The sequence below is a fragment of the Trichoplusia ni genome, chromosome 7, assembly GCF_003590095.1.
Source record: "Trichoplusia ni isolate ovarian cell line Hi5 chromosome 7, tn1, whole genome shotgun sequence".
NCBI classification, from domain to species: domain Eukaryota; kingdom Metazoa; phylum Arthropoda; class Insecta; order Lepidoptera; family Noctuidae; genus Trichoplusia; species Trichoplusia ni.
The window spans coordinates 12914522-12937931 of record NC_039484.1 but is presented as its reverse complement, the minus strand read 5'-3'; the positions used below and the strand labels follow the sequence as shown (position 1 = coordinate 12937931).

General features: G+C 33.8%; 1 protein-coding gene and 2 long non-coding RNA genes across 4 annotated transcripts; 2 read left to right on the top strand and 1 right to left on the bottom strand.

The window, feature by feature from the left end:
- The first annotated feature begins 1000 nt into the window (after positions 1-1000).
- LOC113495772 (cubilin-like) lies at positions 1001-9826 on the top strand. Its single transcript, XM_026874694.1, has 4 exons — positions 1001-1144; positions 7726-7857; positions 8452-8577; positions 9624-9826. Exons 1-4 carry the CDS (start codon positions 1096-1098, stop codon positions 9680-9682), a joined length of 366 nt encoding a protein of 121 aa, XP_026730495.1. The 5' UTR covers positions 1001-1095; the 3' UTR covers positions 9683-9826.
- LOC113495773 lies at positions 1907-15154 on the bottom strand. 2 transcript variants are annotated; one of them, XR_003400757.1, is made up of 7 exons: positions 15039-15154; positions 14820-14933; positions 14143-14259; positions 13915-14033; positions 13596-13687; positions 9035-9167; positions 1907-2289 (listed from the first exon to the last, which is right to left on the bottom strand). It is a non-coding gene; the product is annotated as an uncharacterized LOC113495773 (long non-coding RNA). The 2 variants fall into 2 exon arrangements; XR_003400756.1 differs by lacking the exon at positions 14820-14933.
- A 4318-nt stretch (positions 15155-19472) lies between these two features.
- Positions 19473-23349, top strand: LOC113496120. Its single transcript, XR_003400786.1, has 3 exons — positions 19473-19785; positions 22879-23026; positions 23291-23349. It is a non-coding gene; the product is annotated as an uncharacterized LOC113496120 (long non-coding RNA).
- Positions 23350-23410: the final 61 nt, after the last annotated feature.

The window sequence follows — 23410 nt, the reverse complement described above, 5'->3', positions numbered from 1 at the left end:
CAGGAAGATAAGAATTTGTGATGTGTCATTTGCCGGGACGAATAGAGTAGGATAAAAAACTTTTCCTTGTGTTGCTCAGTAAAGCAGATACCTAATAAGACGACATTTATAAAAATGGCATTTGTATGTATTGCAATTAACTTATAATTGTTCGTTTATCGAAGTGAAAAAAAAGCAAAGCAATTTGATAGTTTAAGATAACGGTTTTTGGTGTCGTTTTGACAAACAATAGTTTATTTCTTTTCAGATGATTAATATATATTGTCGTCCACATTGTAATAGTGAAAAGTAAAAACAAGAACGAGTAAATTAACATTGTAAAGATCTACCAGCCAGCAAAATATACACTTTTGCATAATTTGGTATCCCTACATGGTTCAGGGTTTAAAATCGACGGCGAGATATACCGGTTAGTACAAAGACACAAAAACCATTTTCTGTCAGGAACAAATTCACAATAGAAACTAAAGTATTTTCTGTTAACGGCGATTTTCACTGTAAAGTTAATAAATATGATTACTAGTACTCAAATATCTTACAGTACTGAATCGCCAATCGATTTCACAATTTATTATTACACCTAAAACTTGAAAATGTTTTCTACGGGTAACGTTTTTATCGTTACAATTTAAAACTGAATGTTACTGTAACTGGTAACATAATGAACGAGAAATTTCTTCGTAACTTTTTGATTATCGGTAAAACGGGGTGAATAGAGGTTTTAGTGTGGATATAAACAGAGTTATTATTAAAATTTGAACGTTTTCCAATACAAAACATAATGATTATACGAAAATCCTCGAGCATTTCATGAAGTAATTGTTTTTAAAAGCAAAAACACTATTTTCTATTCTTGAAACTCTATTCAACCCGTTTTACGACCATACTTTTTGCTGAAATGATGAAAGTTCGAATAAAAATGAGAATACAAATAAAATATGAAGTGTCGCTGATATGACAGTACATACGAATTTAGGGGTGCCAGTTTAGTGGGATGATAGATACGGTTCGATAACGGCCGTTCACACTGCCGAGAGGAAGTGCGTATCAGTCGAGTTCGGAACCCCACACTGTGCACTCAAGCAACAATCTACAATGCGTGTCTTAACTACGCTCCTGATTGCCTGTCTAGTCGGCGTCCAATGTAAGTATTCCACATAAGCGAAAGCTATTGTGTAAATATTTCTATTGCGAATTGACCATTACTTATTTCTTTTATATATACCTACATATTGTCCGCTGCGCTGATTTCGATCGTTTTTTTTTTATTATTATTAAATGGTATCCAGTCTTAGGAATGTGTAGGTTATTAAAAATCACTTTAATAAGCTCCTAAAATTAACTCGCTGAAGGCTTTCTTTATCTGTGACATATTATATTGGAGTTGATAAGAGAAAATGACACTTTCACGAATATTTAAGTTAATTTTGTTGATTGATATAGCGGTAGTAGACACACATAACAAACAACACTATTATCGCTATACATAGTCGGGTCTTGTTTGGAAGTTTACGCGTTAGATATGACGAGGTCATGAGTTCATTTGGGTTAAACGAGACGTTTAATAAATAGTTTCACTTTATATTTCGTGTAGATATTTATAACAGGTGTATATATGTATGTTTGTACTTGTTTTTTCAATCAATTAGTAGGTAGTAGATCAGCGTTTTAATGCTCATGTTGGTAAAATTCAGCTTGTTGGTTGTATTGAATTTCCATACTTTTAGAATAATAATAAGTGCCATCCAAATAACAATAAATTTCAGTATTTATAGAGTTCGATTTCAGTAATTGTAGAATGTGAGAAATTAAGAACTTGATTCAACATAAAGTTTTACTAAAAAAATCATTACAGTGGGTTGAGTGGGTGCTCAATAGATTAGAATCGTATTGCGTGATAAATCTATTAGATTTAAAAAAAAAAGTTTTTATGTGTTTTTTACTTTGTATGCTGCATCGATTTTGTGTGTGACGCCTTCTAATAAATAGTAAAGAAATTCAGAAATACTACACCTTTAAAATTATTGAAATGTTCAGTGAATACTTTGTCGACAAACCATTTCGTGAAAATATATTAAAGTTTTAGGTTTGTTAATATACATTTACGAAAAGACAGATAAAAATATTATGAAAAATAAAATTGTTGGTAAATGGACCTTTAACGGGAAGTTATACACATACATACACGTACATAGTGATGCGAACTTTTGACCTGATCTATTAAACGTGACCTCCGCGATTCGTAGATACCAGCCGGCGGCCATCGACGAGGCTCGGTAACTGCTCCAACTGAAATAATATACACAACACGTTATTATATATCAATAAATACATACTCTCCTATAGGCGAAATAGCTTTGGTTTCTGTGTGGGTTTTGTTAATAGTATGTTGCCTTTTCCATTCCCCGAAGAGGCAAAAACTCAATATAAGATATTGGGCAATTCGTTAGGTCGTAGTTAATTGTTTTTTTTTATATTTTTATGTCGTAGTTTTAAGCTCTATGTAAATAACTTGGTGTTGTCGCTAAGCGACAAAGTTCTTAAAAAAAACGTATTGTAAGATGGTGACGTTGTAAAGGGGTTAGTTATCTCAGGAAGTTAGAAAGAATCTTTTACAAATAGAAAGCTGTTATATTTCTTGTGGCCGAAATGGCCTTGTCTGCTACCGCTGTATGTATAGTCATGTTTAAATTCCATCATTACAGCGCTGTCCCAATGCGACATGACATAATACTTTTTATTTTATGTGCATGTGTGTTCGAGGATGGTTAAAATAGTTTTTTAAGAAAAAAACACGACGTACCTACTCGACGTTTTGATGCCATTTGGTCATAACTTTTTGAATTCGGTTTATAGAATTTATTTATCTTATACAACAATTACAGTTTTTTTACAATAAGATTAAAAAAAAAATACATGAGTAGATTAAATTATTCAATACCTCTGGCATGCAGGATTGAATAAAATTATTTCATTAAAATGAGTATCTACACTCTTAAATTAAACGATTAATCATATAATGGTGCATTTCAATACAAACTAGGTACAAGAAAATATTGATATTGATTCAAAGCTAAACAATTGCAGTACTTAGATATTCTTTTAGCTTGAAAGTATTTATGTTATCACATTCCTTTATGTCGTTAGGTAATTTGTTAGACAACTGTGCTCCCTCAAATATAACTGTTTTCTTACCATAGTTAGTGCGTGGTCTATACAGCTTGATTTTACGTGAATTACGAGGCTGAAGCTAAGATAATATACCCTTGTTAAACCCTGGTAAAACAATAAGGAAGTCTGAACTGTGATGAATAGTGATCCATAGTGATTTGGATAATACAATCTCTATTATAAATTGTTTATATATATTTATATATATATATATATTTATATATATATATACTGTTTTTCTGAATAAACGAATACTTTCACTTAAGTAACAGGAAAACTCACGTTACTGGGTGAAATTCGTCTTTTGTACATACTTACAATGTATTCATTTATTTATTTATTTATTATATTCTATTTTTCCCGTCAATCCTATTGACCCTCCTTTACGGTATCTTAAATACAATCAAATTTAGGAACCAATCTTATTTTTCCTTTTGGCAATCTGCTGATAGTTTTAGCAATTTCTGCCAGTGTCGTGTTCTGTCCACACATGGCGAAAATTAAATACTGTATTGTATTCTACTACTGCAACAACCACCCCTTTGGTAAATAATGTTTGTAAATATTGCCCGCTGTTGCCCGAGAGCCCGCCTGCTACAATTTGAGAATGATTCCAGCGTAAAATATAATCAAAATAAAAACTATCCTATGTGGTAATCCTGGTTATAAAATATTTTTTATACCAATATTCTTCTAAATCCGTTTAGTGCGGTACGTTTGCGTGACGGAGGAACAAATTTTCGCGTTTATAATATTAGTAGAAAGTAGGATATTTGTCCCTACATACCATACAAGAATAGGAGGAGGCTAGCACTACTAATAGCTACTCGACTTTTAATTAAATAAGAGTATTGAATGGCAGGTTAGATGGGAAGCATCAACTAAGGGCCGTAACCTCTACCAGGCTTCCCGTCCGTTCATGAGCGGCTGGAGAGGACTTGGATAGAGATTGATCATTGTGTAGCTTAGTTCCTTGCAGCCTTACAGGTCATGGTAACTTTAAAAGCAAATTATTTTCATTTAATCTTGTCGTTTCACCACTATGTCAGTGTCCAACAGCAAACAGTGATTAGGTATGAGCAAACTGCACATCATGTTCTATGGGAGCGTGGTCTATGGCAGGAAGAACGTAACATCTTATTAGATAGTTTGCAGCCAAAATTCAGTGTTGTTTACTATGAAGACCTTGTTGCAACCAGAGCAAATTTCCGTGCTTTCAGACATTTTTGCCACACCTATTATTGGAATCAGAATAATCACAATAACTCTTAAATTATAGGACTCAATAAATTGTAGGTATATTTACTCATATCTATACTCTATACTAATATATAAAGCTGAAGAATTTGTTTGTTTGTTTGTTTGAACGCGCTAATCTCAGGAACTACTGGTCCAAATTGAAAAATTCTTTTTGTGTTGCATAGACCATTCATCGAGGAAGGCTTTAAGCTATAAACCATCACGCTGCGACTAATAGGAGCTAAGATATAATGGAAAGTGTGAAAAAAACTGGGCAGGTATACCTAAATCATAACTTATATCTTCTACCCACGGGGACGAAGTCGCGGGCAACAGCTAGTTTATATCCGTGGTGCCAGATAACTGAGCCTAACACTCTTTTCTTTGCAAAAACTAGTTATTTCTTCCTTTGTCTTCCGCTTGCTATTTTTTATTAATTTCGTTCCGGGTTCCAAGGCAGTTGTTTCCCCTGGGACACCGAACTTAAGTGTTTCGGAGTTCGTTGGTTTCATTGTAGATCCTGGCTTTCAGGTGTTGTAATGATGTGTGGCGGGCTAATCCCATTAAAAAAGAGTATTGAATACCATCTTGGAACACTTAAAAACAGACATAAGGGATCGTATGTGAGCGAACGCTTATTTGAGAAAACAATTTTGTCTCTTAGTACATACCTACTTGATATTTTATTGTATAGGTATCTACGTGTATTTATTATATATCGTGTAGTACTATATTCTGTGGTGCAAGTCCATGTAGGTATTAGGCTGTGCAGTTTAAATGCCGTTACAAAGGTGTGCGTATTCATAGATTTTAAATGCACTAGTTTGAGACATAAATGATGACCCTGTAAATACATGTTTGTATCTGGCATAAACAGTTGAATGCAAATAGGTCATTGTAACTTCGTAGGCGGACAACATATCAAACGGAACTTCATAACAGAAACATAGAAATTGAGTATGTGTCTACGAGGAACGGAACGAATCAAATGCTAGAGAAACAATTTAAATAAAAAAGTATTTTAATACCAACCGTCACATTTAATGTTATGAAGCTCTTGCTGAACATAAATTATTCTCAATGAATGTATTTATGCATATTATTTTAAATACAAAATGACGTGGAACGGAAACTGTAGATAAAATATATAGCATAGGACCAAACATAATTTTATTATAGCAACGTATCTGACATTGTTGCCATACGCGTAAAGTATACAATGTACAGCTTTTGCGACTCTGTATATAGATTTAAATGATAAGTCATTTAGCAAATATTTTATGGCACTATTTATCGAGTGACTGACCGAGGTTTAAAATATCTTTTAAAGTAAAAGTAGCATAGTTTTCATTTATAAAAAGCTCTTATTGCTGTTACTTTCTTTACAATACTTTTTTTTATTATTTTGTTTATTTATGAACTTTGTCGAAAACTCTTACAATGCTTACTGAGTTTAAACCAACCTTTACATTTAATAAACTAGAACTTATTTCCAACTTGTAGTTTACTTTAATATATGATAAAAAAAAGTCTATAGTCTGTTTGTTTTTGTTAATGTTTATACTTTTGCTCAAATGATACGAGCAATTTTAAAGAAATTAAATTAAATTTAAAATCATCATCGTCCTCCTATCCTTTTCCCAACTAGGTTAGGCTCGGCTTCCAATCTAACCGGATGAAGCTAAGTACCAGTGTTGTACAAAGAGCGACTGCCTATCTGGCCTCTGGCCTCAGTTACCTGGGCAACACGATACCTCTTGGTGTGAGTGGTTGTTAGACTTTCTAGCTGTTTTTTATACATCTAAATACCCGTAACGAATGCCAAATATGTATAAAAAAAACTGCCGTGACCCACAATTTAACGTGCCTTCCGAAAGACTGAGGAGCTGGTTGTGATATTGATATATGTATATTGGTAGCTTAACCTGTGATAGACCAACTGCAGTGTAGGTTGCAGATGTAACTTAAACCACGACCCTTAACTTAAATATAGGACAAAAATATTATTTATTTAAATTTAAACTTTCTACCACATTAACAATATCACAATATCGAGTCCTTTTATAGACTATACTTCGAACTTTCCTTAAATTTTAATGTGCAATTGCGTTGTTTATGAACATTTTGATTATGAATGAAATTCCTTGAATCGAAACTTTTTTAAATTAATTGAAGTGAATTATTCAAATTGTGAAATTGAATTATTCAGAAAGTCTAAAGCTCTTAAGGACTATTTTTTGTTTTAATTTTTTGTCAAGATAGCAAAAGGGTAAAAAAAAAAGATAAATGGCTTAATTTGTTCCCGTGAGCGATATCCCGGACAGACACAGCTATTAAGGAATAAAACAGTCTATCCAAGATGCTCTTATAAACTTTTAAGTGTTATACATTATTAATGATGTTCCAGAAGTTTCTATACCACAAGTATGTGCCTAACGAACGATCTAAGAAACTCACTGTATGTCTGTACTCTGTAAGGAATACAACAACAACGATTGTTATGATAATATGTATTAATAGAGATAAGATTTAATTACGTTTCAGCGGAACAAAACTATACCTAACTCCCGGGTTATGAACATTTCCGTTAAACACGGATAAGTGAGTTGTTTGCATATATTAATATCGATAAGAAATGTTTCTCCGATGGACAGAGGCCTCTTTACATATGGGAAGCACAAAACAGAAACCTTCACAACTTGTAGTATTTAATCGATTAGCTAGTTGGAATGAATAGTACCTATAGACGAATTATTATTTATCGTACTATGATCTCTATGAGTTTTTAAACGCAGATAGGTTAAACTATATCATGAAATTAATGTTAAGAATGCTGTACCTATATCAAATTTTAGTAGGTAGAGAGTGGGAAACAAAGACCTTTTTTTAGCGATCCAATTTTAAGAACAGGCTTGATGCTTACGTAATTATATACAACGGTTCACTCGAACGTATTTATCGGGATTGCCCGACCAGTTTCGGACCCAACCCTAGTCCATAATCATGAGTTGACGTGTATGTGTACAATTAACTTTGTAGTATAATATTACGATGAAGCTGACATGCTCCAAAGTGAGTCGACGAGCCCCGAAATAAATGAATAGAAAAAAACTTTGTAGTCTCCAGATTTAAAAATGTTGTTACTGTGTTTAGAAACAAAACAAAGCTCGTAATATCATCTCTATACTTGTCAGGTGTGCGCCAGAAATTGCTAAAGGTGGGGATTTTTGGACGAATAAAAGACCTTTGTCAGGCAATCAGTACACAGTATATGGAATAAAAAACATTATGAAAAATCTATTTTATTTTTCCCAGTGACATGGTCCTGCGATCCCGATCAGGCTCACAATGGCTGCAAGATATACGGGGCGTCGTGCACCTGTGGTTTCGGCTGCAGAACTGAGTTCATCTATAGAACCAGACGGACCTGTCTTAATGCTTTAAGAGGTAAACTTGGCTTTTCGTACAAACACAAATAATGAATTACACAGCAAAGCTCTTAAATGCAATCGCATTAATTAAATAAAATTTGCACAAGGGGTTTTAAATATGAACTTGTACAAAGTTTTGCCTTTATCTATTCTTCGCTACTAGTGGATATAGACTAATCTAAGTAAATTGCCGTTTTATATTTGAACTATAATAATGAAGACGTATTATACTCCTTAGTTTCAGTATGCCTATCTTTGAAACCTGATGATGAATAAATTTTAAGTGCCCGTCTTGTATTTTATTGCATAATAATGGATGTATTTTTTATTTTGCACATCAAATCACAAATTAATCAAATAACAGTGAATAGAACTTACGCGTGACGTCACGATTGTATATTTTCACGAAAACGATACGTCACAAGCCCTTTCCCCTAAACATTAAAGTAGTTTATGTTTGTCAACTTTTGCTGTTCACAAAACGGCAAGAGTTAGTCTAATTTTTTTTTATCTAAATGAGTAAATAAATTTTAACTTTTTTACATCATACCTATTATCGATAACAGTATATTAGTGCACAATCTACTAACTAATATACATTTATTTGTAGAACGGAGTTCAAATGTATGCAGTCGTTTACCATGCGTGAGGGGTATTTGTATTCAAACGATGCAAGATCCAGGCTTCTCTTGTAAATGTGAAAATACTGGGTTTTACGGACAGAGGTGTGAGAAAGGTAATGAGTATTGTTTTACTGTATTATATTTAGCCTAGTCTGTTTGAGTTCGTCCGAGCTGATATCAAGATATAACAGATTTTTTATCTGTTAAATAGTTTTAGGGTTACGGTGAAACGGGTGTTAAAAAATATCAAATAATTTCTCGCGATCGCGCAGCTATAGAAAATCTATGGCAACTTTGTTTCAAATAGATATAATGCTGAAGTAATTTATTAACATTATAATTAATGTCATGTGATCAATAAAGCTTTCGCAAATAATAGCATTTTTTAGAACAGAAATGATAATGGTCAAAGTGAAACAACAGTCGCAGACTTTTTTGTAGAGCATTTTAGGGTGTTTAGCTAGCGTTCGCCACATAAGCGCAAAATATGATATCGCATTAGATTTTATAGCTATTTTTGTAATTAATTAGAATAAAAGTTTATTAGACCGAAATACGGCAAATACTTACAATTTCCTGCTGATTCTGATGATCAATCCGTTCGTCAGTTCGGTGTTCAGCGTTTCCAAATTATTTCCTCATCTCGTACAACTCCTCAGCTGTTATTGTTAGGCCAAAATCAGGGTAACCATTGATATGTGCCCTGTAATTGATTAAAAACATTGATTAAGACCCTGAAACACACATTCTTTTACCACATCAGTAAATATAAATATAATTTACTGATGTGGTAAAAGAATATTGCAGAGTTAAGTAAATATGGAGACCGATATTCAGTCAAATGTTTCTATGCAATTAGTTTCGTATTTTAACTTTTGAAGAATAATTTTATCTTGAACTAGAAATGACAAAATGTTTATTAATCCCACTCTTCAATGCCTTAATCGTTTTGTATTGAGCAAAATTAGGGTTTTGTCTACATTCATGTTTTCGCAGTTGATTCCAAGCTTATTAATTGAGATTGTGAGCTCATTGACCAGTCACAATGTAAATAAGATCAAATTATGGCGTAATATGTTTAAGACGATAAAGGTGGACATCCAGGAAAAACCTTTTTGGAAGAAGATTAATGATTTTTTTATACTTCTTTTGATTCCAGCGTGTCCTACTGTCCCTATGCGCGGAATGGTGTTCCCTCACGAATGTATCGTCATCTAGGGCAATGGAGATGACCACCAAACATATTTATTTAGTCACATAATAAGCCTAGCTTTATATCTAGTAAACATAACTTAATACTTAAGTAAGACAATGTTTTGTCGAACCATTTTATTCTGAAATAAATCTGATTTTATAAACATACACGTTTTTTATTTCAAAATTTTAAGGAAAATGAGAAAAAAGCAAAAAATATGTACCCTATAAAGTATATTTGGGACGCTATATGTAAATAGAGAACTATTTCCACGGTTTGACAATAAAAAAGCAATAAAATGATGGCAGGTTAACGTTCCAACCGCCAACGAACTTCAGTAATATCTACAAAGTAGGTAACGACATGATTTAACTACATTTTCAGTGTTATAGTAGTTCTTTTGTTTTTTAATCACTGTTTTGAGACAAATGTGTATTTAGGGTTGGAGTACGTTTCTCGTTTAAAAACTAAAAATTAGCGCTTGTCTTTAAACTTTTTGTTTCTTATTTCATTTACTCTGACTTTCGCCCGCAGAAGCCGCCCAAGTTGTGGCATTGCTGGATTCTGGACTTAGTCAGCGTGTTGTGGCTGCAAGATTGCATCTAAGCTTATCATCTGTTCATAGAGTCTACAAACGCTATCGGGAGACTGGTTCGTTCACGCGCCGTTCAGGATCTGGCAGGAATCGGGTCACTTCTGAGCGAGATGATCGATTTATTGTAACAACTTCTTTACGAAATCGATGCCTTAATGCTTTTCAACTGCAGCAGCAGCTTCGCGTTGTACGAAGAGTAGCTGTAAGTGACTCTACAATAAGAAGAAGGTTGAAGGAACGCGGATTGGCACCGCATAAGCCAGCGAATGGGCCGAAATTAACTGCAGACCATCGAAGAGCGCGTCTTAACTTTGCACGCGAGCACCTAACTTGGTCATACCTTCAGTGGACCAAAAGTACTGTTTTGTGATAAGTGTAAAATTATGCTGTATGGTAACGACGGAAGGAACAAGGTCTACAGAAGAGATGGAAAACGCTTTGCGCAATGCTGCATTGAAGAAAAGGGCAGCTATGGTGGCGGTTCGTGGACGATTTGGGGAGGAATCAGCGCCGACGGTAAGACAGAACTTGCCTTTGTGTTTGGGCCACGGCTGCCTGCACTAAACTCTCATCGGTATATCGAACAGTGCCTTGAACCTGTGATTCCCTATGCACATTTTATTGGCAACGACTTCATATTCATGCACGACAATGCTAAGAGCTCACACCGCGGGCGTCGTACGAGATTATCTTACCGAAGTCGGTATCTCCATTAAGGTATGGCCAGCAAGAAGCCCTGACATGAATCTCATTGAACATCTATGGGATGAATTAAAGAGACGAATTCGAGCAAGAGATCCAGCCCCAGAAACACTTAGCCAGCTGCAAAATGCAATCCAAGAGGAATGGGTTAAATGAGTTTACATTTATTCCTAAATATACTCATTTTTCTGATAATCCTTATCAAATCATAAACTGCGAGGTGTTTCGATTTTTTTGATGAGAAGTGTACATCGCACGATTGAAATAAAACTACTTTTATGAATTTTAATCTGCCCGTGACCATGCAAAGGTGTAGAAACGTCGGGAACTAAAATCTAAAATTAGACCGCGATAAAATCCGTAAAAGTAGTTTTTATTTCAAAGAAACAACTACATAGTGCGAGTTATCAACGAAAAAAGCATCTGAATTCTGCAATACTTATATTCTAACTAGACACTTGTTACTGAACTCTGGCTTTCTTTGATTGAGTTTTTAGATTAAATAAAAGTCTATTTCATTGATATTTATTGCTATCGCATATTCGTTACGGGAAAGTATTATTAATCTGTGAATAACAGTTTATATTAACATTCAAATGAGTGATATTTGACTATATCTAATCTTACTAGCTGTTGCCCGCGACTTCGTCCCCGTGGGTAGAAGATATAAGTTATGATTTATACCCGCCCTGTTTTTTTTTTTACATTTTCCATTGTATCTTCGCTCCTATTCGCTCTATTAGTCGCAGCGTGATGGTTTATAGCCTAAAGCCTTCCTCGATGAATGGTCAATTCAACACAAAAGATTTTTTCAATTTGGACGAGTAGTTCCTGAGATCAGCGCGTTCAAACAAACAAACAAACTCTTCAGCTTTATATATTAGTAAGTATAGATTGGTATGCAAGATAGATTTCCATAACAAATTGCATACGGATATTTTGTTTTTATCGCGTGACATAAAAAAAATAGATGAAGTTGTTGGATTTATAGAGTGATGTCACTGTTTACCGACAAGTGGCGTTACTATCCTGATCTGACGTGACCAGCAAAGATTACACCATATCCGGTGTGTTTTCATAGAAATTTACGGCCTAATCATATTCTTTAGTCAAAACCCTCATTATACATTAGGATGTTACAATGCGAACAAGCAAGTCAGCACGCCTAGTGATGAATGTAGAATGATGTATCCATTATATGGGCAAAGCAGTGCGAAAGTAGCATGCATATATTTATATTATTATGATCAATCATGATAGTACAATTGTTTATAATTATTGATAGTTTTATTGTATGTAGGACTCTTTGAAGGATTTATTGATAACAGGTTTCTTAATTGGATATTTATGACAAAATTCTGTTTATTATTATGTTTCTTCTCAACTAAATTGTTTTCCTTATTATCTTTCTTTTTTTATTCAAATAGTTATTTGTTTACGTTAGGTTACAAGCGGTACTCCGTCTATTGGGTGAATACTGTTTTTACCCGTAATTGTCATATGTATTAGAATATTATCTAAGAATTGTGTGTGTATATACTGTGTATGTGTGCTGTGGGTAAACCTAAATAAACATATTATTTTAAATACAGATATTATTCGGTGAGTGACTTCTTGAGAAAACTTGGATCCCAAATATTGGAATCTGATATGGCTGTGTGTTATTATGGTGATCAATGCCAATGAGTGGTAAGAAATCTGTATCCAGAACCCCAATTCTTCTATTTACAATGGCTGATAAATGAATGGAAATTGGCACTATTTGTATCATTCTAAGAATTTTTCCAATACAATTATTGGAAACTCAGTATGGGGCGGTCAATATAATGAATTTCTAATTACTATATTGGCAAAAGAATAGGAACAGTTTTATATTTAATCCAATAGGCTAGTTGCCACTATTTTTATTATTTGATAGAACCGTTCATTACGACTATATAACACCATAAAAAAAATATTAAATTTTTCTGAAGCACCTATCGTAATATATATTGAATTTTAAAATTTATTTTCGCTATGCTGTCAAAAACGTTATCGGAATTGAAAACCATACTTTCGAAAGGATTGTAATGATAAATATAGTAATTACCACTATTGTATCGTGCGGGAATGTAAGAATACATCAATACAGAACCCAGAAAAGTTGTGGATTAAAGTACCCACTGATGAGAATATGCGAAACACCTGGTTAAAAGAGATCCCGTAACTGTGTCCAGTGGAACTGCAGTGTATTTCTGTGTATTTTTACGTGAAATAAATAAATATAAAGGCGTTTAAATGAATGACCACGAATAGCCTGAAACCAGCGTTTGACATTATGTTGTTTAGAATATTCGTGACGTAGAAACATGGTGGACGGTGTTTTCAAGCAAGAGAAAAAAAGTAAGGGTTTCAGTTGAATTTTAACAGCAATCCTTTATTAATATTTATTAAAGTTTATATATATCGGACCCTTGCACGGAATTATATTTGAATTAAAAGTTATTTTTATAAATGGTGACATGAGGCAACTAGCCTATTGCCATCCATTCGACAGCCATCATAAAGAGCAGAATAGGAGCCCAGTATTGGGTCTGTAGGACATGTATAGACTAGTATTATAAGTGGATTAATGTAATAATTAAAATGCTTTCACTTACATATTCCAAGTCAGGAGTCTCGTGAAGATACAATTGTAACCCCATAGTATTTTAGCAATTTCCTGAGTCGGACATTTTCACAATCTGGAAACCTGTAATGATAATCGAAAACTAAGTATAACGAAGCTCTAAGTATTTAATAATATAGTTTTCTAATATATATTATGTTTTCAATATATTACATAATAAATGGATGGCGTTGCGTGAAAGTTGTGGAATATATATTAAAGTCAAGGAATATTCGTTTAAGAATGTTCCAAAAATTAATAGTCACAATACAGCTGAGTTATTGGTGTTCTGTTAAAAAAAAAATACATACAGTTTCACGCTTCTCTTGCGTTTAGTTCTTGCTCTGCTTACAACAACTGATGGCTTTCATTTAAAGACTTGAATTATCATTCTGAGAATATGATTTTCTCACCTCCATGTTGCAGGGATCTATAAATCATGTTTTATATTACTTTTTATCAAAAACTATGTTATTACAAATAAATTATAGTAGATTAACAAATAAACAAAAACTTTTTCATAAAATGTATCTACTTACATTTTAAATGCCTGAAATCTTGCACAGACTCAACCGAACCACCTATGTCGCATTTATATAACAATTTGTAGAATCAGACTTGTTTCTTTCTTATTAAAATTCTTATAATCGGGAAACCTGTAATTTTAACAAAATACACAGTTTACTATAATGTTGGAAACTGGAATGGAAATTCTCTGTTTCTATCTATGTATGTATCTATGTTATATAGCATAGGAGGAATTATTTCAAAATATTTGTGTAGAGAAATTTGTCAGGTTGTCAAATAATTATATCTGTAATAAACGCTTTCTCGCGATTAGAAAATCATTCATCATCATTGGCCTAGCCTTTTCCCAACTATGTTGAAGTTGGCTACCAGTCTAACCGGTTTCAGCTAAGTACCAGTGTTTTACAAGGAGTGACTGCCTATCTGACCTCCTCAACCCAGTTACCTGGGCAACACGGTACCCCTTGGTTATGACTGGTTGTGAGACTTTTCAAGCTTCTGACTACCTGTAACGACTGTCAAAGAGACTGTCAAAAAGATGTAGGAATATCAGCCATAAAAAGAATCGAATTTAAAATTACAGGGTCCATGTACTACAAAAATCATCCTCAAGTAATGAAGCCGCAAAAGTAAACCTAAAGGCCATGGGTATATACAATCACAAACAACGGTCAAACTCTGAACTAACCTAAGCATTTGGAGACCACCACATACAGATTCTATCTTCACAACCAGTTGCAGTAACAGCAATTTATAAACAACTAGGATTGTTAATTGTTACCTCAGTATTACTGCAAAGTTACTGAAAAAGTGTCGCCAGTGTATACAATTGAAAATGTCTTAAAGGAAACGGTTGAGTTAGGTTAGGACAGTATTTTGTAAAGCATTTACTTAATATAAAACTTACACTGTCTTCCTGGCATTGTTTCTTACTCTGCTTTCACTGCAAGACTGATCCTATGAAGACCTATACTAGGTCGCTGAGCTGTTTGCATGTTGTTGTCACCTTCATGCTCCATGCATCTGTAAATGGAAAACCATAATTTGAAACTTGATTTTGGTTCACTTTTAATCATTATAAGTAGTATATTTATTGATGATGCTTAATTTGATAAGACGGTGCCTGTCAAGGTATTCTTTACCAGCATTTCAATAAGTTGGATATGTGTCATGGTGAATTAGGACTCGTGCACCATAGGTGTAGCAAATAAAAATACGATTTGTTTATCATTATTTTGAACATAACTAATAAAATTTGAGCACTTGCCTAGATCTGAAATTGCGACTGTATTCCCAAAAGTCAGTCTGGGGACCTCTCCACCATTGCATCCAATAAAATAGCTTTTCTTTTGACTAGATCAGAAGGCATTGCTTAGAAATTGAACTAGTCCAGAAAGAACAATAACTACTGCATACACCTAAAATTATAATAAAAGAAATAAGGCTTAATGTGGTCAACAAAGTGAAGAGACAAGACAAACAACATTAACATTTTAAATCTGCAAATAGATATCCGCACAGCCAATAACACAATATTTACGCTCAAGCATAAAGGGTGGTCAAAACACTGGACACTGGACAAAATACTGGGTCCTCTGAAATAAGATACCAAATTATGTTTTAAACCAACCCTGTTAAACCATTGAAGAATCCATACAAATACAACAAAGAAAACCAAATTTAGAAAAAAAACTGCATCATATTAATGATCATGATGTTACTCTAGTTCGATTTTTATGTTTAGAATACGGAATCCATAATCTTCAAAGAGTTCAACTCGCTAGCTAATATGGTTCATGAAATACAAACTGGTTATAAATGGACAGATGGCATAGCCTTAGCATAAGGGTTCCATAATGGCACATGTTATTCGCTATAATAGCAATTTTACCCCATTTACATCTGTAGCAAGGGGATACTTGTTAAGTATGTATTTACACGCAACATTTACACCTACAAATATAAATATTACAAAGTATTCCATTTGATAGCTTGAAGTAACTTGAGCAAAAGATATTATATCTTATCCTCATTCCACTGACAATATATGAGGCATATGGCATTAAATTGAGATGAGAAAAATTGTTGCTTTTTTTTGGGCGGGCTTCTTTTTCTCTACACAACAACCCTGTCATTGTTTCTTAACATGGAGTCCGTGTATTTTCTTTTGGACTTCTTTAAAAAGACTTTTGTAATGTGCATTTGAAGTGCCTCTCTTGAATTAGTTATAGTGCTAGCTGTGTTCTATTGTAATATTGGCATAGGTATTAAAGAAAACATGCTGTAGGTACTTTATATTGATTTTATCATTGAAAGTCTAGATTCTTTTATTATTAGCATGGTACTAAGCAAATTGGTGACACACCAATTCTTATACGACAGCCTGATTCGATTTTCAACGATGTAGCATACACTCATTATTAAAGCGCATACTATTCCATAACCATCGCATTGTCATTTTATGAATTCTTCACAGGTTCGATTAGTTTCAGTATTGATTAAGAATAAAACGATAAACCTTTGAATTGAATAGCACTTACCCGTATCCAGAGAAAATAAACATTCGCACGCTCAGCATCATTACTCTAATATTAACCCCTTACACAACACACCCCTTTTTTATTCTATGGATTATTTTGTCCATAATATTAAGGCGTCCTAATTCCTGACGACACGATATGTTAACCGGCGTCAATATTAAAAGCTAGTAAAGCTAGGGTACACGGTCAAAATCATCTCCATTCTAGCTATAGAGTGTAATTTATAAAAAAATAAAGAATTTGGCTATTTGAGTCTCCGATAAAACTGTCACATGTCGTGACAGTAGTGACAGGCAAGAGCGATAGATTATAAAACCGTAAACAAAATTAATCACCGAGTTGCCATTTTTATAGTTAAGTTTTATACTGCAGAAATAATTAAACAAACATCTGTAGACATTACATCTATCCTATATCAAGAGCATTTGTAACATAAAATCTATATAATTTTTTGCGGAAGCTTTTACCTCCAAGATTAGAGGACTGCAACAATTAAACATTTGGTAGCCTCAGTTACCTGTCCGTTAAATAGCGGATCTATTAATGTTAAGCTAAAAATTAATATTACATACATCAAATATAAGCATTTCCAGAATCAGTTTAAATATGTAAAAATAAGTTTCCTACAGTTGTTATACGCTACCATAAATCTGGTAACCCAAGTCCCGAACCCGCCGGACTTCCTATCTGAGAGCTAGTCTAGTTAGTTCTCGTGTCGGAGCCTGAAAAGGTCGGGACGCTTTACTACCCTAATACTTACAAACAAAAAGACCTGTATTAAGCATCACAAAGCTTACCCATCGTTCTATCCAAAATGTACACCGATTTAAGCGAGGAAAAGAGGGAGGAGTTAAACTTACTTTTGGATATTCTCAAACTAAAACTGGTTGATGCTGTGGAAGCCAGATCGGCGGAAGCTGTGACAGATGTGGAGAGCATCATCAAGGGGGATTTAAATCAGTTGATAGTATTGAATACTATGCAGTGGATCAGGTTACGACTGAATGGGAAAAATCCCCATAACAACCCTGTAAAAAAGATATTGGAGGATATTAAGTCTGCAACCTACAAGTGGTTGGAAGCTCGTGACGGTGTCGTCACCGAAGAGTCGAGGCGCTCCGTGGAGAGAATTTTCGCTACCATTTATAGCATGTAAAAGGCTAGCAATCTATCGTTACCGCGCCAAGTAACGTGTGCTATATGGAACCCCGCAAGCTTTCATGTCCCAGTGCATGTTAAATTATTTTTATGTTTCCTGATTGAATCTTTCTCTCTCTCTCACTATCAAATATCAGGTGGACTACTGTGGCACAGACTTACTAATCTTCAAACCAACAAGTTCAACAAGCTGCTCTGAAATATCAAACAAGTTTAAAATACTTATAAGATCAACGGTTATCGTTCAAACTTCTTAAGACCTAAGGAATCAGCATGTGGAGAATAAGGCAGTAAACGAAAAACATAGAACAAGATCAATTACATCATATGAAAATGGAGTACATCTGGGTATTAAACCAAATTCAAAGCGATGTTATAAGAAACCTTTGGCTTTGCAAACGTCTATGCTTATGCGATGACAGGAATAGTAACAGAGAAAGCGTTTTATATAAAGCTACAAGTCAAACTAAATATTTTCCAAATTGAGTAACAAATATGATTCTGTCAATTGATTTGATATTTTTTTAATTCATAATTATGTAAAATTTAATTGAAGTTGGTTTTTTAATTACTTCCTTGTATTTTATTTTACTTTCGATCATGTGCTTATATGACCCGGCTTTGTGTGTTGTGCAAATAAAAGTCAAAATTTAACAGTTGTATTTATTTGCTTCGCAACAACCTGTTTACGTCAAATTACCATAATTCATAACTTTTAGCTTTCTGATAAATTCTGAAGTTTCGGACACCTGTTGCATGAATATGCCACATGCTTTTTCTAATTGTCATTTTAGAAATTGATTTACAATTAGCGACTGGAGTGAGTATGGCACAGCGAATACTTTTAGATTTTTTTATTGAACTATTTAAAAAATCACTCATATAAACAAAAACAAAGGTGATGCCGTTTCAAAAATCTAAATCAATAAGTTCTGGCATGCGCAAGCTACCTATTAGCGATATATACTTACGGGATAAGTAGAGAAGGCTTGGTTAACGAAAAATAATAATAACAAAAACAATACTTGGAGACCAATACAAAATGACAATCTGCAGTCAAATACTGCAGCTGAATATTACCAGTATTATAACAGTAAATAATTCGATTCTAACGATATTTTATTCGTAAATAGAATTTTTCATCTAAATCTCTAAACTATATTTTCGCTTGCGAGTAACAGTATTCATCATGCTAGGATAAGAAATTCGCATTTAACGGTGTAGAAACAAGTACGCAATAAGAAATTAAAAAAGTAACGATTTCCATGTGTTTTTACAAACTTTCACCCCTCTGAGCCGATTAAGCGACTTTTTACCTTTTTACTCACCACTCAACTTTAAGAACCTTTCTCATTTTGTCGTGTAATGAATAAACGCAAAGTAGCAAGCAAAAAAGTACCGACTAGAAGTAAACAGAATACCATTTTATAAAATAGGATTACAGATGGTAAGAAAAATCTTAATATTTTGCTCATTGCTTCTGATGACGATATGTTACTTATTCTGATTAAATATAATACTTTTGTAGCTAAGAACCAAAAGAAAAAAATCATCGTGGCAGTACTTTTAACGAAAGTATTTAAAAGAAAGAAATTGAAATGAGCAGTAATAATTGTAATGTTTTTTTTAACTGGCAGCCCTGTCCTCAGTCGTGAAATTATGTCATCGTAACGCTATGCAGTAATTTCGAACTCAAACAAATCCAACAAAAGTCAATGTAATCTTGGAGAACAGGAGAGAACGTCATGTTGTCATAGTCAGATAAGTTGTCAGTTTAAAAATATTTTGTATCTGTGAGTTTGGACTTTTGTTATTATCATTCTTACGCAGTCTAACGCTTGTCTCGGGAAGACTGACCGGAATAATAAATTTAAACCTACATAATCAAGTTTGTTGCTGAGCTCGTTCTTTTGGATTCAATCTGTGAAAATCGCTGCAGGAGTTCCAGCATTGCAGGTAAGCTAGACTATATATTTCTAATATAGAAATGCAACAAAAAGGGTCTTCCGTTGTTTACGTGGCAAAAGTTTGGTTTTGTTATTTAGTAGGGACTTGGTGGTACGTCAATTGTTTTCTCTTATTACCGAACTTAGCATCCGTCAATTTGGAGTAGTAATGTTTTTGTATAATTGGTTATCTAACGTAAAAAACACAGCCGTGTCGGCACTGGGTACGGTTGATATTTAAATGAAGTTTCTGTCAATTAATTACTGACTTGAATATTGCAACGCATTTAATGTATAATCTATTTTTATGTATGTACTTTCTGTTAGCAAGCTATTCTAGTGTTGTTATTGTTGAATATTTATCTCTATAGATTATTTTGTTGTCTCCAGCCCATAAAGATTAGGTTGTTATCAAAATTAAACAATGAATAAAATTATGTTTGGCTATTTACTGACTATTTTGTCTAAGTATTTTTATTTAGAGATACAGTTTAACAATTATAAAAGGTTACATATTCCCTGAATGGTATAATAAACCTTGTAGAGACTTCAAACATGTTTTATGACTAGTAAAGAACAAACATAACACTAAACTTTCTCCTTGTAAATAATCTACAAAATCTTGTAATTATTCTGATTAGTCAGACAATTATAATGTTTGAACAATGCCATGTAGACTTTAACTTCCAAACTCCTTATCTTTTTTTGGCATTGGTTTTTTTTTACTTCTCTGTTCCAAGTACAAAATTAAAACTTTCCTTTGTATGGCCTTCATACATGCTAAACCTACTTAGAGTAATACAATACTCAAGTCTAAGTAGGTTATATTTAAATAAACCTCTTTTATAACATTATGTTTGTATCTTTTAATGTAATGATCACATTTTCGTTATTACTATATAATTATATTAAAAAGTATATAGGTAAATATTGTAATAGTGCATAAATGATTCAGAAATTCTAAAAGTGGATAAATTAATAAAAAAAATTGTTGTTGGATTATGATCTTGATACAAGTGTGTCTTGGCACAAACCTTTAAACCAAGTGATTATATTTTTGTGTTCAGTATATTATTGCTGTTATAAATCACTCACAAACAATATTACTTCTTTATGTATAGATGTTATTGGTTGGAGAAGGTAGGCTTTTATGAATTAAGAGTCTAAGTGTTGATTAAAAAAAAAGTAAATGTAGATTTAAAAAAACGCCTTAATTTCAAAGTGGCCAGTTCAAACAAAACATTTCAGACTGTTTAGTTGGATAAAATAAGTAAGTCAATTGATTGTTCATAATATAATCTTTCTCAGTTAAGGTTAAAGTGTGTCATAGTCAGTTGAAGCCACAGCATGGTGTTTTTTATGGAGTAGATAGTGTAATAGTGGTGTTGTGTAATTTTTATTTTACTTTTATTAAAATTTAAATTGAGTGATATAAGGACTATTTTTATTGTGTTAAGCTTAGTATCGGCAGTCTAACTAAATCGTCGTATGTTTACGGTAGCTAATGGTGTTCAAACAAAACCTATTCAGTAACGGTACAATAGACGGTATTTATCGGTACACATTGCGTAATATCGTATTGCCGATTAGATTTCAAAAAAAAGTTACTTTGTATGGAAAAACAATAAGCTGTTATGTATTACGTTCGCTCACGACCGGCGCCGGCAGACACGTTTGGTTTGAACACGGCCTAAAGGCGTTTTGAACGTTTGCGAGAATCATCCCGTATACGGGACTCGAAACGGCACGTTGAATAAGAGCGGGTTTACATTAAATTGAACCTTGTGAAGGTAAGAAAAACGGTATTTTTTGTCAGCGGTGAGCTGTATAAGTATAATATTTAAGGAATAAAAATAATATACAATAATAATAATAACTGCGTTACGATCGCTAATCGACCTAATGAATGCGATGAGAATACTATACCAGTGGTATATCATAGCATCCGCGTCGTCTAGACTATGATATTGATTGGGACGATAGATTTGTGACCCTCGAACTGACAAACTTGTGCTGCTGAGCTGATGCGGACACAGTTAGGATAATTGTGGAATTAATCATTAGTGATTACTCTGTCTTTGGGTGACTTGTATTTCTGTAGAGAAAGCGATCAGAACGCCATTGTTTTCGCGCAAACTGTTGCACGAAAGCATTTCGAGGGGCCTTCCACCAACCGTTAAATACTATGACCGAAATGGAAACTCTTGCTTCCAATACTGCAACTTCTGAAAAAGTATTACTTTATGGAACGATAGTAAAGCCATTCGAGGTGCAAACGAGTTTATTAAAAAAGAAAGAAATTGTCTTCAATAGATTCTGTAGGATTTGCTTTTGGTTGCTTCGTCTCTGTTGATAGTTTCTTTTGATCCAATTTAAGATAGTAACTTACATTTTTAATACGTTATTTTGTTAAACGATGTCTTCGAATTCGAAAAAGTACATGGTATCTTTAAAAAAAAATTGCCACTCTAACCTGCTTAATACTTGTTCTAACTGGTGTAAAACACAAATCATATTCTCAAAGAATCACAATCATTCGTGGGTTCGAACCTGCGATTCATCACTCACAGCGGGTTTGGCGTGCTGACCTCATTCTCTCGGTTATCCGTGCAATCAAAAAGTAAAATATACCCATGGGTGTCGCGTATTATCCAGAATACATCATCTATAGTCAGCGTTATACCTAACTATTGTCACTTAGTATAAAAATGTTAGGTGATATCGAAGTGTACCGTGTAACTAAAACTAGAGAATAAAATCGAAAAAAGCGTGCATGATACTGTTCTAGGTATCTGGGTGTAAAACAATAAAATATTTAAACGACCCTACGTAGTAAGCATTAAGATCATACGGACGGAACATCTGAATAACTATGACGGCACGGTTAGCCGAGTGGTTGAGGTAACCAAAACCCACTATGCTCGACGTGCCACGAGTTCGATCCCCGCGCAGAGTCGGGGTGTCTGTGTATGTGACTTTGAGTGTTTGTGACACCCCTGCGACACAGTTAATACATTTTTTGCTGGGAGAGTCCTTTTAAAAACAACGCGTCATATGCAATATAATTATTTTCCCAATGTAATTTGTCCCATGTTGTTCGCAGGATGGCGTGGTCGGGATATCAGAAGTTCCTGGCGGTGATGCTCGTTGTGACAGGTTCAATTAACTCTTTGAGTACAAAATGGGCGGACAAATTGCAGTCAAAGGGGTCGGATGGATTAATCACAGATTTTGAACATCCATTCCTACAGGTTCGGTATTCGAACTTTTATTTAAATTGAGTTTTAATTAAGACAATGCAGTTATTTGACTATGGACTTTTTCCATACAGTGACTTATTAAATTAAGCTATTCACTAGCCATTTCACATCGTTATATGAACGCTGGCGCGCAAACGAAATCTTTTTAAAACTCTCTGCTCGTGCGATCTTTTGTGTCCCAATTATCAGTTCAAAAGCTTCCCCTTACTCATTCCTACCCGCATTATATCTACAGTGTATGTTTTTTTTTCCTAGGCCACAGCAATGTTTCTCGGCGAAATGATGTGCCTTGTTATATTCAAGCTGATTTACTTCAAAACCAAAAACACGGGCGGGCATTCGCTCACAAACGGCAACCAAAACTTCAATCCTTTT

What these genes read in the sequence shown, in the direction of transcription:
- LOC113495772 (XM_026874694.1), top strand. Translation starts at nt 1,096, where the DNA reads ATGCGTGTCTTAACTACGCTCCTGATTGCCTGTCTAGTCGGCGTCCAA. An exon ending in CTGTCTTAATGCTTTAAGAG is followed by an intron (nt 7,858 to 8,451) that starts GTAAACTTGGCT and finishes ATTTATTTGTAG; the next exon opens with AACGGAGTTCAAATGTATGC. An exon ending in CGGACAGAGGTGTGAGAAAG is followed by an intron (nt 8,578 to 9,623) that starts GTAATGAGTATT and finishes TTTTGATTCCAG; the next exon opens with CGTGTCCTACTGTCCCTATG.